The sequence below is a fragment of the Halichoerus grypus genome, chromosome 2, assembly GCF_964656455.1.
Source record: "Halichoerus grypus chromosome 2, mHalGry1.hap1.1, whole genome shotgun sequence".
Taxonomy (NCBI): Eukaryota; Metazoa; Chordata; class Mammalia; order Carnivora; family Phocidae; genus Halichoerus; species Halichoerus grypus.
This window is the reverse complement of record NC_135713.1, coordinates 8667685-8686463: the sequence shown is the minus strand read 5'-3', so window position 1 is coordinate 8686463 and position 18779 is coordinate 8667685. Positions and strand designations below refer to the sequence as shown.

Sequence of the window (18779 nt, the reverse complement as noted above, 5' to 3'; positions counted from 1 at the left end):
TTTTGGGTAGAAAAGGATTCACCATAGCAAAGAATTCTTGAATTTGGTCACTCACCATTACATGAGCTAACTTGTCTTATTGCATAAAAAAGTGTAACCACCTAGAATGAGGGCATATGGAGAAAATATCAAGAGAGGAAGTTTGGGCCTCTGCCATCCATTTTTCACTCATTTAATTCAAAGCCTGGGGTTTGGGATACACCTAAATCACTATCTAGCATTCACTTTCTTCAAAACAATGTTAATAAGACACGTGGCTGCAGAGAATTCTCAGTTCAGTACCATAGGCACCGCACATACTGTCCTCAGCATTGTCATACAATTATCCTCCCTTCTTGTTAGAGCCTCCAACATCTGCCTTCATGTCACCTCTCAGTTGTCATTCTGTTTCCACTGCTACGGTCCCAGCTACAACACTGCCTTCTTTCTCAGCTGGGACATCCCAGCTCTTGGGGCCCGGCCCTTAACAATCCTTCCCAGGAGCTGACTGCTATGTATGCGTAGGCCCATCCCTTCTTTTGAGAGTCTTAGGAATGAACATCATTGTCCCTTTCCTTTCTGTCCATAGGTGTCCCTAATGTTGTACTGAAAGAATTCAGGTTGGGTTAGGCTTGAAATGAAGGTTATCTCTTGCTTTCAACCAGAGAAAAGCTTCAAAAACAGAATCACATCAGGCAGAATTCCAGAATAGGGCCTTGCAAGGAAAGGAAAGAGATAATAATGGAAATCACTTCCTTGAACTAACCCTTAGATCTTATCTCCCTCTAAATTTAAGAGGCTTTGATTCAAATCTCAATTCAAACCTAGTCTCTACCTTTCCCGAGCTCTGTGACCCTGAGCAAATTATAGCACCTCATTGTCTCAGATGTGTCATCTTTAGACAGAAAAGACTGTGGCTGCTTCATGTCACAGCTTTCAGATCAATCATGGCACTAGATGCAAAGATGGAAGCAGGATGCCATAGGCCAATGGGTTGTCATTACGTAGGGCCAAGAGTTTTGTCAACCTTACTTTATAAGAAACATTCACCATCCTAATTAACTCTAGAAAAGTGAGATAGTCTTCAGGCAAGGCAAGGGGCTTTATGCTAAAGAATATTTGTGTGTAGGTATAAATATATAAATATAAATATACTTACATAAGGGTTTTCTGATCAAAATACAAATGCACAAGCATGCATAATAGTCAATCACATTATCATCATTTATTGTATACTTTATTAACATGCCATATTAAGTGGTAAGGAAATACATGAAAAGGGAAAATAGACAATCCATAGGGATGATTTAAGAAGGTTATCATTAAGCCAAACACTGATAAATTGTTATAATTTTTTTAAAGATTGAAAATAACTTGTACAAAAACCAAACAGAAATCTTTCTTTAAAAAAAAAACAGATTTTATTTAAGAAAAAAATCTTGAATGATTGAGAGATTGATTTAAGACACATAAAAGCATCAAATTTCATGTGGACAGTGCTATCATTTGAAATCTAGAGTACTAAGAATGTATTTTTATAGCAACTGTTGAAATTTAGTGGCATTTTCTTTAGTGTCCTTAACTTTTTATGACCCAAACAAAAGCACAAATCTGAAGGTAAAACACCAGAATTTTACATGGAGGCAGCTTTTTATAGACCTCATCATCTGAAACAATAACTTCTCTTTATAGGAAGATCATGCACACTCTTCTTGCAACAAATTGACTAGTAAACTAGATCTTCATAATGGTCTTAAATACTTTTTAAACTTTAAGAGACTCATTACTTGGTTTATGAGCATCAGAAAAACATAATGGTATTATGGCAGAAGCAAAGTAATGAATTTTTTTCATGGCCAACATGGACTTCAGTTACTTTTTTTTCTCATTTACAGTACAATTATTTTGTTTGTCACAGAATATTAAAACAATTGGATATAGTAGTTTGAAGATTTCCAAAATGTGAATGAATGCTCTTTCAACTCCCATTTATGGGTTATTTCTATTGTAGTTGAATTTTGTGAAAACCTAGGGATTGAACTATAGAAATAAATACGTACTTATTATTAAGTCAGATATTTTAAATATCTTTGTACAGTCCATTTGCCCCTAAAAATGTAACCAATTTCAAAGAATCTATTCTTTGCCCATTTACTTTGAAAATAAGATAGAATAAAAGGACATTTGGATATTAAGCAGTTGATATTTAATGAGGTAACATGATAGCAACATAGATGTAATGAAGAAGGAAACAATCTCTGGCCATGTGGCCAATATGAATAAAAAATAAGAGAACTGGGAAATTTGAGACTAGAGTCAGGGCAACAGCCTTGAGAAGGACAATGAATTTAACGTAGCATAGCAGTTGGAGTATCATGTAGAAGCAAACCAGGGCATCAGTGGAATGCAACAAATAAAAGTAGAAATCATGGTTTGACAGTTGTCTTTGTTCTAGCTAATGGTGTGATGTAAAACATAAGGTTTAAATAAAAAGAAACAAAGTTTTGAAAGAGTATGGTAAAAATGAGCCCTGAAGCATGATCCCTAGTGGGTTCGGAATTGGGTCAGAATAAACACAGAGGTTATCTTAGGACCCCACCCAATCAGCAGGCTCCTAGAGACAACAGACCCAGTTGGACATGATGACCAGCCTGAGGCAGGACAAGGATGGGCCCAACCTAAGAAGGAAGAAATGGAGAGGATCCAGGTCTTAACCAAGTCATTGGCCCCAGTCACACATGACTTAGTGATTTCTTCCCCACGAGACCCCAGTAAGTAGTCCTGATAGCGAGGACTGCACCTATACTGTAAATGCCGTATGCATCCAAATCGACTATAGGATAAACCTGGTTTGGGTTAGTTTGGCTTTACTTTCATCATTGTCATCGAATAATCTGATTTCCAAAGCTCTGAGTTCTTGAACTCTATTCTGAAGCTGTAGAAACAGCTAAACCTGAGGGACTCCTACTTCAAGCCAAGATGCCAAGATGGAGTAACAAGGTCCAGATTTACCTCCCTTTAAGGCAGAATAATAACAACAATAAAATAACCTAGAGAAATATAAGAAGCAGTGGTTTTTAAGACACCAAGCATTAGTCAGTAAGGACAGTGATCTCTGAGAGACAGGAAACAAGCAAGATGGGTTCTCTGATTGCCTCAGCTCACTGCCTTGAGTGAGTTTGCCCACCATGGCACCAGGACTGGAAACCCCAGATGAGCTCAGCAGACTCTGAGCTAAGGAGATGGGGCTGGGAATCTGGGGAGACAAAGGTGACTGGAGTTCATAGGACAGAATAGCAGCGAGGAGAAAACCACACAGAGAGAGAACCCTAGAGATCTGCAGAGGATCCTCCTCAAATATTCTGCAGGGACCTATCGGAGTGCATGCATGTGAGGGAAATGCCCATGTCTGAGGAAAGCACCTCCTGCAATTAGAGAAAATGAAACTTGGCACTCATGTAAGGATGGGTATAGTGTGCCTTCCCGAGAACCAGACAGGTAAACCTCATAATTCATGGGCCACTGGGAAGAGTGCTCAGGAGGGTCTTGCCTCCCAGTACTAAGCATATAATTAGCCCTGGACCAAATATGATCCAGTCTTTCCTATCAAATCTTAGAAGTAAGATCCAAAAATAGCGATCGTTTCCAAGTAAATTAACTGAATTCTAGAACAAAGCTTAAAAATATCTAAAGGAATACAAAAACTACGCAGCACCCAACAGATTAAAATTAAGAATGTCTGACATCTACTTGAAAAGAACTGACACAGATGTTAACATTAGCAGACAAGTAGTTGCTATAACTGTATTTCTTGTGTTCAAAAGTTAATTAGAACATGGAAAATTAAGTAAGACTCAAATAAAACTTCTAGAGTTATAAATACAATGTCTGAAATGAAAAACACATGGGATGAGATTAGTAGCAGGTTAGACATTGCAGAAGAAAAGATTAATGAACTGGATAGAAACTACCCAAAATGAAACACAGAGAAAAAAGAAGAAACCACAAATTATCAGTGAACCTCAAGTGGCCTGATATACGTGTAATTTGAATCCCCAAAAGAAAGGAGAGAGAAAGGAGAAAGAGAAGAGAAAAAAAAAAATATTTGGAGTCTTAATAGTTGAAAATTTCCCAAATGTAATGAAAACCATAAACTCACAAACCCAAGCAGCTCAAGGAAACCCAAGCAGAAGAAGCATGAAGAAGCTGCACTAAGGTACATCATAGTCACAGTGCTCAGTATCGGTAGTAAAGAGAACACCTTAAAATCAGCCAGAGAGTAACATTGTATGTCAACTGTACTAAAAAATATTGTATATATTATGTACATATACATATATATACATATGTATTAAAGCAGCTGGAGAAAAAAAGACTTCTACATACAAAGGGAAGAGTGACAGCTGATTTCTCACCAGCAATTCTGCCAGAGATAGGACAGTGAGGCAACATACTGAATCTGCTGGGCCCCATTACATATAAAGTTGATTCTGGTTTGGTGTCTAGCAGGCACAGTCTGTTCTTAAAGGAACCCCTGTGGCACATATTATACCTATAACAGTTGTAAAACAATCAGTAAAAAAAAAAAAAATCCCCATTTGAGCTAGGTTAAGACATGGGCTAATCTGGGAACTGGCATTATTAATTACCTGAGCAGTTGGGGCAGAGGGGATTCGAACATAAAAACTTCAGGTTAACTGTCCCAGCACGATCAGAGCTATGGGGCTCAGAACATGCCACTCAGTATTCTTTTCTTCCAGTCCTGGGGACAAGCAAGTATTTGTAGGCTCTGCATTGGGTTTCAACCCCACACACGGGGACCACACACAGATTAAAGGACTAGTTTGGCTTTAGGAGAGACTAGTCAAAGAGCATGTGATCACTCCTGAGCCCTAACAGCATTTTTGTAGGAGTGGTTAGAACTGCTTTCCCTATAAAAAATCTCAGTGGCTTTGATCCTTTTTATATAGTTCATTTCAGTTGGAGAATGCTGTTCTTAAATAATAAGCATGGATTCTAGAAATCAACCTGATCTTATCTTTCATCAGCTAAACATGTTTTCATCTCCAACTGTGAGCTGTAAGCTGGAAGACAATTGCCATAAGAAGCTGAGTGTGACTTGGTACCTTCCCCCTGGTACCCTCCAATACAAAAACATGAAAACAAAAAGTTCAAAAACCATTGTAGAAGCTATGATAGGAATATATACACAAGGGTGTATATATAATGCTAGTGACTGTAGCAAAGAGACCCCAAATATGCAAGGACTAAAACAAGATGGAAGACAGAAGTTATTTTCTCTGATGTAACAGATAAGGGCAGGTGTGTGAGGAGGGAAGCTCCCCTCCATGAATTAATTCACCAACGCTCACAGCTGTTCTGCCATCTTCAACATTGATTTCCAAGGCTACTCTTGTGGTCATCATCTACCAGCAGGAAGCAGAAAAAGAACACAAATCCACAACCAGAAATATTATCTTTTGAGAGTCAAGGTCACACCTCTCACATAATCTGGGCTCAGCTCTTAGCTTCCAGCAGACAAATGCTTTCCATACACTCATACACCACTGACAATGAACAACAATTCTCAGGCATTATGTAGTCTGAATCCAGATTCAAGAAAAGCAATATTCTTCATTGTCAAGGGACAGAGGTTTGCTAATATATTCAATTTATGTTACAAAATAAAACACTTAATATCGTAGTAAAAACCAATGGCACTCCCGTTACCTTACTACCCAGGGCTTCAACAAAAGCTATGCCTTTTATTTGCAAGACTGAAAGGGTTTATATCAGCATGGTCCCTCCAGGCTGTGTGTAATATCCCCGGAATGACATGTTTTCTGGCTCCAAAGGAAAAATATGAGATGTAACTCCCTCTCCCCACGAGGCACCATATTTTTAAAGAAGAAAAAAAGGGAGGGATATATTAAAGGAAAGGCTGTCTGATTTGGGATCTAATAAGTGAGGATGAAAAACAATTAAACTACTTTTATTTTCTGACATTGAATAAAGAATCACTGAGCCCGCCCTGCCTGCACTTCTCAGTCAATCATCATCATTGTTGAAAAAACAGGGGTATAGGCAGTTTCATTTGAACCCCCATTCTTGTGCATCTCCCCTCCTCCGTGGGATGTTTACACAGCCCTGTCACTAGAGAACGTGCAGGAGTCTCAGAATAAGGTCTGTGGCATCCTTCCTCTCAGACATGTCATGCTTGTGATCTAACAGAGTCACATTCTGTTGCCCAGAAGGCATTTCTAAATGCCATTTGCACACAGTGAAGACATATTTGATAACATTCACCCAAAAAAAAAAAAAAAACCACACACACACACACACACAAAAACACCCTTCTGTGTTCAAAAGGGTTCATTCTTAAAGGTCTGTTTTTTCATTGAGAATTACTGATCTTGAGATGGTTTGAGAGTTAGGCGGACAGGTATACATGTTGCTGTTGGTTGAATGAATGCTTCCCCTACATCACTTTTACGTGAGCTTGACCTTCTTTATTTGTTCCTACAACAAAAGTATATCTAAATGCTTTTCCCCTGGGAACTTCTCTTGCTTGGCCATTAATATTTTCAGCATTGTATAAACACTTGCAATAAAATTCAGTCTTTGCACTAACCTGACTTATATTTTCAAAACACAAACACTTTAGATATGCAATAGCTGCCATTACGTTCATTAAAAATTTTATTTACTAAACTGATTTACTGGTGCAACGACACAAGGGAGTTCTTCTCTAGTCCTCCTCATTACAGATACAACTTTTTAAAATGGATTTTGAAAACAAAAATATATAATCCTGCAACAAGATCTGAATTTAAACAGCGGACCCTGAAGTCCTATGTCCACCGCAACAGAACCGAGCACGTGAAGGGCCTTGTGGTAAAGTTGCCCAGTTGCTTCATGAATACTGTTGTAGTCACCAACCATAGTCCTGGATGAACGTGGTAGTTCAGATAAAGTTCCACACTAGAGAGAATAATGTGAGGTGTGCAGCAAAAGCCACACCGTTTCTGAATATTTTGAACATTCTTATTATAGTAAACTGTCAGTTAAAATGAGACTGAGTTAGCAAAAATTTTGGGTACTTTCTGCCCTCTTACCATGAGAATGAGACACTGTAGTAAATAACATGGTATCATAAACGAATTCAGAAACATATTTTAAAATCTTGAGTAATCTGTGTGAAATTCCTTGCAACGTATTAGTCATTTTACAGCTGTAGGATTTTAGCACATTGTGGTCCTGTGACACTACAGGATGCTAAAATGCTTCTGAAAGGTGAAATTACATTTGGAAGAGTTTGGTTTGAAAATGTGACTTTTCTTTACCAATCAAAAGAAAACGAGGGGAATTTGATAAGGGAATTCAATGGGAAAACAGTCATGAAACAGAAAACCACTTAATTGCAGACTGTACTTCTAAAGCAGGAGAACTTGTAATATAATAATAAAAAATATTAATATTTAATATGAATAAAGATGTTAATCAACAAATTCAGAAGTTTAGCACTATCATGGGTTCAGACTCTTAATAGAATATTTAGTACTGAAAAGAGAACACTATCCCTGGTTATTTAGCAAATTATTGGGATTTCATAAGAGGGAGAAGCTAGTTACATTACCGTATTGATCTCCTTTTAGGAACATAAATCAGCCTTAATTGAATCAGCTTAACCAGGGCAGAAATTTTTTTCCTCTTTATGGCTGGGCTGGAAATTTAAAAAACAAAGTTCCAGGGATGCCTGGGTAGCTTATTTGATTAAGAGTCCGAGTCTTGGTTTCAGCTCAGGTCATGATCTCAGGGTTGTGAAATCAAGCCCCACACTGGGCTCCATGCTCAGCAGGGAGTCTGCTTGAAATTCTCTCTCAGTCCCCCTCTGCCCCTCCCCCCATGTGCGTGTGCACACGCACACACTCTCTCGCTCTCTCTCAAATAAATAAATAAATAAAATCTTTAAAAATGAAGCTCCTGAGATCCACATTAGATTGATGTAGTCTGAGTTGAAAGCATTAGAAGGTGTTGACTTCACTTTATTACCAAGCTCTCCATATGGACAACAAGGAACATTATTGGACAAAAACTCGTGTAACTTTCTTTGTGTAATTCAGTTTGGGTTCGTCTCTGACCTCTCATTTTGTCCAATACAAAAAGGGGAAAAAAAGAAAACAAACCATCTAGACATTTCTAGGTAAACTCAATAGTATGCAGCTATTTCTCAGTCTCTTCAGGCTTAACACTTGGCCATATTGATGTTTGTCAGCCTTCATCCTCTCCTGCCCCCTTCAGTTGATGCTAAACTTGGGGGGGGGGCATGTCTTGCAGGCATATCCCTGCAGGGGACAGGGATTGGGTATTCATTTCTCAGTGTAGAGTCATCTCTTGTCCTAAGCCACCTCTCATCCAGGACAAACTTCCTTGTCCTGTTGGGGTCTCAGATGGGATATGACAATTGGTGATGGACTGTCTCTGGTCCAAGGGTCTCTCCTGGCCCACACCTACCCCTCCAACTATTAAGCTCCCCCAAGATGCAGCCACATCCACTCCTTAACCCTGTCAGGCACTGTCCACACTGTTCACAATGGGGCACCTGGGTGGTTCAGTTGGTTGAGCGCCCGACTCTTGATGTCCGCTCAGGTGATGATCTCAGGGTGGTGAGATCAAGCCCTGTGTCAGGCTCTGTGCTCAGCATGGAGTCTGCTTGAGATTGCCTCTCTCACTTTCCCTCTGCCCTTCCGCCTGCTCACGCTCTCTCAATCAATCAATCAATCAATCAAATCTTAAAAAAAAATCCAACAAAACTCAGCATTCACTGCTTTGTGCTCTGTCCCGTCCTGACAATAGCAGTTGTCATTGGGCCAAATAATGATGGAGCCTTTCTCCAGGAAGAGCTATGAGCAAGGAGGAGGAGAAACAGCTTTTAGTAGCTTGAATTGCTGTCCCATCACATGTGTAGAAGCGATCCTTTCCTGACACAAACAAGGCGTTTCTCTTTGTAATTCCAATTATAGACAACTTCTTGTATCAGGTCTGCTAAATCGGGGCAAGCTGCTTCTCAAGACTAAGTTGAAATGTCCAGTAGCTCCACTGACAGCACTCAAAGACTCCTTAACTCAAGAGTTTCAAGGTGTGCCAAATAGGTTATTGCAAGTCCAAAGTAATAACATCAGTTATTAAGCCAAGATTAATTGGTGCATTTGTAAGGATTATATCAACTATGAGTGCAGATGTGTATAACTTACACTGCCTTTTTGAGAGGCAGATGAGAATGATGGTCAAGTACCCCAACCCTGGGACAGTGCTCTCTAGGTTCAAGACCTGGCCGAGCATCTGCAGGCTGTGAAGCTTTGCTGTGGCTCCCTTTCCTCATCTGTAAAGGATGGAAGTAACTGAAGTGCCTACCACATAGGGTTGAGATGGGGATTAAGTGAGTTAATACATATAAAGTCATTAGAGGAGTACCTGACAATTGGATTAATTGTTAAGTTTGTTTTTGCTGAAATATTTTGAGGGCTCATAACTCTCCTGAGATCATCATTGGGAAAGCATGTCACCAGGAACAATTTGAAACATGTCTGTGCTCTTTTCTCCTGGACCAGATCCTCCTCCTTTTCTTCTTCCTTGTCCTCCATCTTCCTTCGTCATTCTCCTCCTCCCCTTCCTTCTCTTCCTCCTTCCCCTCTTCCTTCTCTTTTTGAATCGTGAAACATCCTCTCTTCAGCTCATGAACCATTTTTCTTAAAGGCATCCTGGTCCACGCCCTTCCCTCTAGAGTGGCATGCTCAGTGCATAATGCTCTCATTCCACTTACAGAAAGTTAAGGTCCCATCCAGAGATCTCCACCTCAACCACAATGAGTTATGATACATTTTTCTCTCTTGTTCAGCTATTCTTATGCCAGTGATACTCCTACTTTTGTTTCTATTACAAAACTCTTAGCAACCCATACACCTTTCCACCACCACGGAGGCTGCCATGCTTTCCAAGGCAACTCACTTCCCTTCTGGAAAACCTGTGTATGAGCTTTGTGTTTCTGTATTGAGGGCACCTATGAAACAGTCCCCATTTCCTGAATACTTCTCTCTCTTTCAGCCACTGACCCTTTTACTCCTTCTTGCTGGATTTCATGTAGGTTACACACATGGGTTACACGTGATCTACTCCAAGACTACTTAGAAACCATCACTGTCACATTAGCTTTGCATGTCAAGAAAACTTGTGGAAACTTGCAACATGTCTTGAGTGAAATGTAAATAATTTATTCTGAGTTGTCTCATATTGAGCCAATATTGGGAATTTTCCATATACGGTTGACTCTTGAGCAATATGAGTATGAACTGTGCAGGCCCACTTAGTCATGGATTTTTTCCAATAAATACAGCAGTACTATCAATGTGTTTCTCTTCCTTATGATTTCCTGAATAACATTCTCTTTTCTTTAGTTTACTTTATAATAAGAATATAGTATAAATACATAAAACATACAAAATATGTGTTAATCTATTGTTTACATTATTGGTAAGGTTTCAGGTCAACAGCAGCTATTGATAGTGAAATTTGGGGGGAGTAAAAAGTTTTACACAGATTTTTGACCACATAGGGGGTCAGTGTCCCTAATCCCTGTGTTGTTCAAGAGTCAACTCTACCTACAAACCCACAGAACTAAATGTTTCACAATAAGAGTTACTGTCTGTGTATCACTAATGTAAGATCACATCCATTATCTGATTATCTCTTTCCCCTTAGGGAGAACATACCACTGTTCACCATTTCCTCATTCCAAAAAGGCATATCTGTACTTCATATACATTTTCAGCCATACACAGGCATTTTTTATTACTCTAAAATCACTTCCCAGAAAGCTAAAGCGTTGTCACTGTTTTCCAAACACCAAGTCATCTTTCCATCCAACATGGGAGGGATGTAATAGCTGAACTTCTAAGAAGATAAAACAAAGTCAGAGCCTTCCTTTCTTGGCTCATTTCAGATATGGCCAGGTTCCCCTCTGTCTACGTTGGGAAGGATGGAGGGGAGGGCAAGGCAGCATCTGGGAGACTGAGCACAGAGGATGAGGTGAGAGAGAGGTGACGGCAAAGGAGGGAGTATCCTCAGCATCATAAAGAGAAGCAGATGTGGAGTAACAGGCCCAGGCACAGGTGACCCCTGTGGGCAGATTATTTAACATGTTTGTGTCTAGATTTCTTCATCTGTAGAATAAGACTAACTAATGCCAACCTCCCTGGGCCCTGGGGAACTAGATGAGATCACTGATGTACAATCTAGCATCCCGGGCCTGGAGTGAAGTGCTACTGCAAAAGAGGTCCTCTTAGGGCTTATGCTTCCTGCTCAAGTTACCAAGAACGTTCCCTGTGGTCTCTTAAAAGGTCCCGAATATCTCCCCAGCATTAAAGTTTATGTTTGATGTTCATCTTACTATATGTAGACGTTGACCCTACATTTGATTTCCCTTCTCTTCTTTTTTCTAGCTTCCCTTCTTAGTTTTAGGGAAGAAAGCCAACCATGAGTGGGCTGCGTAAGCTCAGGTTTCTAGTTTTTTCCAGGCACTGGAGACAAGAAGGTTCACAGGTAGTGGAGGAAGTGGATGAAAATCGTATCTCAGCATGTCAAATTGCAAGTGAAATTTCCAGTGACACTAAAGGAGGTTTTGTGCTGTCTTCATGAAGGTCCTTCCCACGGAGGGGATATCTCATCCAGACACCCAAATTCCAATAAGCAGCTCCCAAACCTCGAGGTTTTTCCATGTCTAAGACTTTCTGACTATAGATTTCTTTGCTCCCTGAGAGTGGGGCTGTGAAATAGTTCATTGCAAGTAAGAGGTGCTTTAGTGAGTTCTCTCTGCTTCCCCACCCCCTCAGGCTTCCTAGAGCTTGAGGCACAGAGTGGGTGCAGGAGAAAAACAGACAGTATGAGTTGATGGTGATAAGAAACTATGTGAATATGACTTCTGACGTAGGACAGGATGAAGTTGTGTGTTTTTTTAATCTCATATTTCATGCAGGGCTGGGCTGAGGATGTGGCAGGCATGGCGTATGCCCTACGTTCACTGCCAGAGGGGGCTCCCTGCCTGCCACAGGTGAGAGCCAGCTCTGGGGTGCCTGCCCCAATGGGGAAGGGGGATGGAGGGGCCTGGTGGGGGAGGGGTGGGGACTTTCTTCTACCTTTGGTGGTCTGCTGGAGGACTCTGCCGCAGAAGAATCCAGAACTTCATGTCGTGAATGTCATTTTCTCAGCTTGGGAATGAAATTGCAACAGACTAAAAACCCTTATATTGCTTGATTTTTATAGTGCACACTCTTCTCTGGAACACCATACAATAGTATAAAGTATATATACAAATGTCCAGAAAGTCTGGGCCTACCTGCATTCCGTTAAATGAATCTGAATGCTTTGTCATGCTGCTGTTGCAAGTACATTTCAGTAGTAAGATTAGCTGTGTTACATTAAAGCCAACCACCACCAATCCAAAACAAATCGTCTTACTGTAAACAAACTGTCTTACTTTATAAATTGGACATTGAATGATGGCCCTAGACATAATACATTTTGATCTAAATGTTTTCTTGAAATTCTCTTACAATTTTTACTCTTGGTTTTAAAATTTTAAATGTCATATTTACCTCTCATCACCCCTACCTTTTTCTGACCCCTTTCCTTATTATTATTCAGCCAAGACCATATTGGCAGTATGGTTGCCAACTCACCTCCATGCCCCACCTCCAAATACAAGTCTCTTTAAAAAAAAAAAAGTTATCTACTTTCGACCTTTTATCATTCTCTACTTTTTCTGGGGTCCTTTTTTATTCCTCTTCCCGCCGAAAACCAGCCCTTCCTGTCCTCCACCTCCGTATCTGAAAGCATCAAGCACGCACGTCACGCAAAGGGTTTGCCAAGTCAAGGACAGCAAACACTGGCAGCAGAGAGATGAAGCGCGGTTACCTGATTAACCCAGAAACCTCTATCATACACAGAAGGCAGAAGATAAAGCTAAGACATTTCAGTACGTGCCTACCACATTGAACCCATCCTACCACTAGGTCTTGATAATTCAACCTTCTTGGCTCCTATAAACAGCAGTCTGAAAACCCACACGCGCTATTTGCTGATAGGGTTTCCCCCCCCTCGGCTTCTAAGGTCTTTGCCTTCCCTCTTGTTGCAGTGGTCAGTCTATATCCGGGCTGCTGTCCGAAAAGAGAAAGGCCTGCCCATCCTCGTGGAGCTGCTTCGAATAGATAACGACCGTGTGGTGTGTGCGGTGGCCACGGCACTCCGGAACATGGCCTTGGACGTCAGAAACAAGGAGCTCATTGGTACGTTCTCTCCCAATTCACAGCAACTCAGATTTTAAGTAGAAAATATTTCCTGGCGGGGTGCACGTGGTCAAAGCCATAGGCAGGACATCTGCACCTGCAGAAATAGTGCGTTTATTAGAGGCCGTGTTTTCCCAGCTGTCCCTTCTGCTTTAAATCCAATGCGCTGATTTATCCTTTAGAATTCAGAGGAAAATGCAATGTTTGTTGACATTCCTAATCCTTGCAAATTAAAAAGGACCACAATGCTCAGCACTGGATACCACTGTCCTGAGCCTCTAAATCCCTGTCCAGTTGTTTGTTTGCTTTCCACGTGGTGAACTGGAATTCTAATGGATACACGCCACACCTCTTCCCCTGTCTGTTTTAAGATTCATTATGGATTAGACCACACCGGCTCTTGAATCCTATTTTAAAAGATTCATCTCCCTCTAATTCGCTATTCAAGAAATAGGAAGGATGTTTTCTTAATGAAGCATTCAGGAGGTCATATAGTCATCTGTTCAACAAATATTTATCCATGACCTCCTTTGGTCCAGGCCTGTTCTAGGCCCAGAGAGCGTATCTGTGAGCCAGGCAGATAGGAAGCCTTGCCCTCGTGGGGTTTACATTCAGGAGAGGGGAGAGGTACAACGAACAAAATACACACATGAACCCCGTGTGTGTTAGAAAACTTCCACAGGGTAAAGGAAACTATAATTGTGAGGCTGCAGGTGTTTTTCATTGAGATGAAGTTCACCTAACATTACATTCACCACTTTGGAGTGCACCATTGCGATGGTATTTAGCATTTTCACAATGTCACAACTCCAGTTCTAAAACATTTTCCTTGCCCTAAGGAAAACGCTATAGCCATTAAGAAGGCATCGCATTTTCCCTCCTCCAAGCCCCTGGCAGCCACAGTCTCCTTTCTGTCCCTGCAGACATCCCGATTCTGGATCTTTCATGTAAATGGAATCATATAATATGCGAGCCTTCGTGTCTGGCTTCTTTCACTCAGCCTAGGGCTTGTGGTTTTAACTGGGAGGTCAAAGTCAAGATAGGAGTTGTGGAAAGGTGACATTTGAGCAAAGACCTGAAGGAGGTGAGAGTGGGTCGTGTGGATATCTAGGGGGGGGAGTACAAACAAACTGAAGGAGAAGCTTCTGCAAGTAGCCCCTGGTGGGGAAGCTGGGAGCCATGCAGTGGGGTCAACATCTTCAAGGGGTCTTATGTGTCTGGCGCAGAGTGAGTGGTAGGAGCCCAAGTTGGAGAGGCTTCCTGGGTCCTCCCTCTGCAGATGAGAAGATCCCAGGCCAAGGCCATGGATGCGTGGAGAAGTGGTCAACCAAGGGACCCGCCCAGGGAGAGGCACAAGCCTCCCCACAGACATTTGTCCGCCTGGTAGGGCATCTGAAATTAAAGAGATGATACCAGTAGTGTCTGTGGTCGGTGCAGCGTGAAGCCTGGCAAGCCTGCTTACAGGTAACAGGTGTCAGTGGAGTTCAGGAAGCAGGGAGCTGGACCACCCACCACGCCAAAGGTTCACGTTATGCAGCCTTTGGGCCGGGGGAAAGGGAGGAAGCAGGTGAGCATGGGCAAAGGAGCAAGATTCCATTCCTGGGGCAGTTGGAGTACCAAGTGTGGGTCCTAATTTCATCCACAGATGTCACATAAATACGTGGGTCTAGTTCTGCTGTCCTCATTCCTGAGCGCGGCGTGCTAAGCCATTTTGGGATCTGGAAACCAGCCACTTTTTTTCTGCCATTTCGTAATACCCATCATATCCTCCAATAAAAACAAAAGTATCTTCGGACCTTCATCCATTTATTTATTTACAGGGAACCGGACTTCAAATCTGTGTCTAATAAATGCAGTGGTTTTGTTAAGCTCGCAGTCTATGATAAGGCATGAAAGATAAACTCACAATTTGATATGTATACTTAGTTTGAATATGACTTAAAAATTGTTTGTGGATTTTGTATATTTAAACCAGGCCATTAACTCAGAAGGTTACCTTCTCCAAATCCGCTTTTCCTTTCCTTACATAGTCGTTTCAGACGGGACAGATGGGGCTTCCAATAAAATCCTAGTGCTCCTATGTAAAATGGAGGGGAAAAAAATCAATAGCTAATCAGTCTGCTGCCTGTATACTAACTGCTAGGTATTGTGTGTTTGGTGTTTTATTTCTTTTGGTGGATTAAAATATAACAAAATAGGGAACTATTGATTGCTTCTCTAGCTTGCAGGCATCTCTTCTTTCTCAGAAGCCAGTTATCTAGTACTCTCTCTGAGGCAGGAACATTTGGAGCTCCATATTGCCCGTGTTAAATTAAGCCTTTACTATCAAATGTCACCAGACAGGAAAGGGAGCCAGCCGTTTAAAAATAGAAGTGAAAATATCCAAGTCACCGACTTTATGGAATCAATAACTTTTTCCTTGAATGAGAAAAGCAGAACTTAACAAAACAAAAACAACAACACACCTTTCTATTCTATCTAGGAGAAAGGAGATGTGACCTCTGCCAGGCCTTTTACTTGAAATGCTGTATCAACACAGTGATTTTTATAGGAAATGCTATACAGAACTTTGTATATTGAAAAGGAAGCTGCAGTGTCTTTGAACAAAGAACAGCAACAGTGACAAAGAGTTGAACTTGGACTTCTCTTTTCCATCACTTCTCCCCCAAAGCTTTGGTGACCTCCTATGGTTTCAGGGTGTTAAAGATCACCTGTATTCTGATGACTCTCAGGTGGATGTCTCTGGTGTGAATCCCACACCTCAGGGTCCAGTCGTCTGTCCAGGATCTCCACTGGATATCCCTCAGGCACCCCAGATACATCTCCAGACCTGAGCTCCTTAACGTTCCCTCCGACCCCAGTCCCTCCGCAGTCTGCCCCCAACAGCAGACGGCAGTGTGTCTTTGCTCTGGGCCACACTCGGCACCTTGCGGGGCTCTTTGACTCTTCGGTCCCCATACCCACTCTGTCAGCAAGTCTGATCACGCTTCTGCATTCTCCCAGAACCTGCCACTTCTCATCTTCAGTGCTTTTTTTCCCCAAACTCCCATCACTGCTCACCTACCTGGTTATTACCTTGGCCCCTGTCCAGTCTCCCTGCCTCTGCCATCACTCCCTACCGTCCACTCTTTACGCAGTAGCCAGATGGTCCTGTTAAGACCTTAGCCAGAGCATGTCTCATCTCCTGTCCGCCCCAGGGTAAGTGAAATCTCTGCTGCGCAGATATGGCTCTGCCTGATCGAGCTCTCTGGTTCCCGTCCACACTCGCCTTCTCCCCTCTCGCTGTCACGAGCATGCTGCGGTCACTGGTTCACCGAGGTTCCCTTATCACGTGAGCCATGATCCTGCCTCAGGGCCTTTGAACTGGCCGCTCCCTCTGCCTGCAGTCCTCTTTCTCCAAGTGTCCTTGAGCCTCTATTCTCATCCCACTCAGGCTTTACATTCCAGTTTCTGGCCCCCGGTCTTAAATTCCACCCCCTTCTTCATTTTGCTTCTTTCCCCAGCACCAGTCACCTCCTAATATATAACACAACACTTCTTTATCTTGCTTGCTGTCCATCTTCCTGCCACTGGAAAGTATGCCCACCAAGGGCAGGGAGTTCTGTCTTGTTGGTTCACTGGAGTAGTCCATGTACCTAGAAGGGTGCCTGGACCCATAGTAGGGACTTCATACATTTTCACTGAATAAATGACAAAAGTAAATTTTTTCCTGCCTGGCCATCATCTTAAAATGAACCCCAATCAGCAAAACATTAAGTAAGCAAATTAAATTAAACTTTAAAAGAAAGCATTTTATATTAATTAAAGAAAATCATTTTAAAAACTTGTTCATCTTCCTCCTAAAATTTGCTTGGTGTATGCAGACATTCACAATTGCAGAAGAAACCCCATTTTTCCCATCACTGGTTTAGGGTTTCAGTTTAAATCACAACTCTTTGGAGATGGTTCTTTTAGTTAGGATGGGGGAGGAGCTGCTGCTACATTTCGGTTAAGACATGGTTCATCTTCCGGGATTCCATTATTGGGAAACTGTTGAACAACGATCCTCCTACCCCCTCAGCTCTAATGAGGATCATCTAAAAGGAATGTCCTCTTGTCATATGAGCTTCCATGGCTCTGTGTCTGTCTCTGCCATTGGGCAATAAGTATTATCTACTTATCTCTCTCTGTCTATAGATGGACCTTCTTGTTCTTCTCAATGATGTGGCGCAGCTATCCAAATTAGTGAACATGCATACATTTCTTTGCCGCCTCCCAAATATGTTAATTATCCGAGTGAAGTGTTATTTCATCATTCAGAGAGGTTTTTATAAAGAATGGTAATAATTAGCTTCAGTGAAAAGAGCAAACAATATTATATCCCTTTAGCAAGTATAATAAAATGCCATCCATTTTGGCACATTGCCAGTCCTGATAAAGATGGCAGACACTTATTTTAGCCAAATCTCTACCTTCTCTGCCAACAAACAAAGGAAACTCCAAAAAATAAAAACTTCAAACGTGTATAAACACTAGACAAGAGAGAGATTGATCACCTGGCAAACACTGGTCATTAACCCATTGCTATCCATCCATGGAAAATAATCCTCAAGAGAGTAATTTCATTGAATGTGCTGTTTTGTTTTGCTGCATTTGCAGACAGCCCAGAAAATCAAGACTACATCAAAACCATTGCTATGGATAACACAGGCCCTGCCAGGTTTCCCAACAGGCAAGATTATCTAGTCTGTGGATGCCTTGGTGCCACATTCTAGGCCCCACCCATGCCACCCCAAACTGCCTCTTATTTCTAATGGTTTTTCATGAATTCTTCAGCCACGCCAGATTCTGTACCGTCATTCCCACTTACGCACTTAACGACCTCCCACCCGCCATTCCAAACTAAGCTCAGGGTGGCCTTCCCAATGTAGGCTACTCCTTGAACTCAGAGCAGAGGTGGGTAGTACCTAGCTGATAGGAAACATTTTAATTTAAGATTTCCATTGTGTAATTGTAGGTTTGCAATGTCTTTTAGGTTTTTGTGTGTATGTACTTCATCTTCCCCTAATGAGATAAGAGACAGGGATCAGGTACCATATTTATTTTTATGTCCTGCAGGACCTAGCACTTTGCTGTGCCCATAGCAGGCGCTCAGTACATGTTTGCTGAACTAATTCGCTGATGGGCGAGAAACACTGGTATTTTTTCTGAAGAATGATCTGGAGGCGGTTTGGGGAATCCCAGGTAGAGAGAGGAAGGGGTAGGGGAAATGTCTGTTTCAGCCTCTTTCCATGGCTTCCAGGGAATAGATAGAAAGACAGCTTAGACGCTCCCTGAAATCCAGGACTCTTGTCAAGCTCAAACTCATTCTGCTGCCTCTCGGAAAGAGGCTTGAGATTGGGTAGGAAACAGTACCATTTTCTGTGTGTGCCTTGATCACTGCCAGAAGTTCGTGTTGGCAGAGTGACTGCACCCCCTTCG

The 18779-nt window shown here is 41.8% G+C and overlaps 1 protein-coding gene across 5 annotated transcripts in view; it reads left to right on the top strand.

Moving 5' to 3' along the window:
- The window catches only part of CTNND2 (catenin delta 2), an 892725-nt gene that overhangs the window by 778975 nt on the left and 94971 nt on the right, over positions 1–18779 (top strand). For 4 of the 5 annotated variants that reach the window (XM_078066561.1, XM_078066562.1, XM_078066563.1 and 1 more), the window contains 2 exons: positions 12011–12085; positions 13169–13319. In XM_078066561.1, the coding sequence (XP_077922687.1) occupies positions 12011–12085; positions 13169–13319 (226 nt within the window). The remainder of the gene's footprint in view (positions 1–12010; positions 12086–13168; positions 13320–18779) is intronic. The other variant, XM_078066564.1, reaches the window with a different exon arrangement.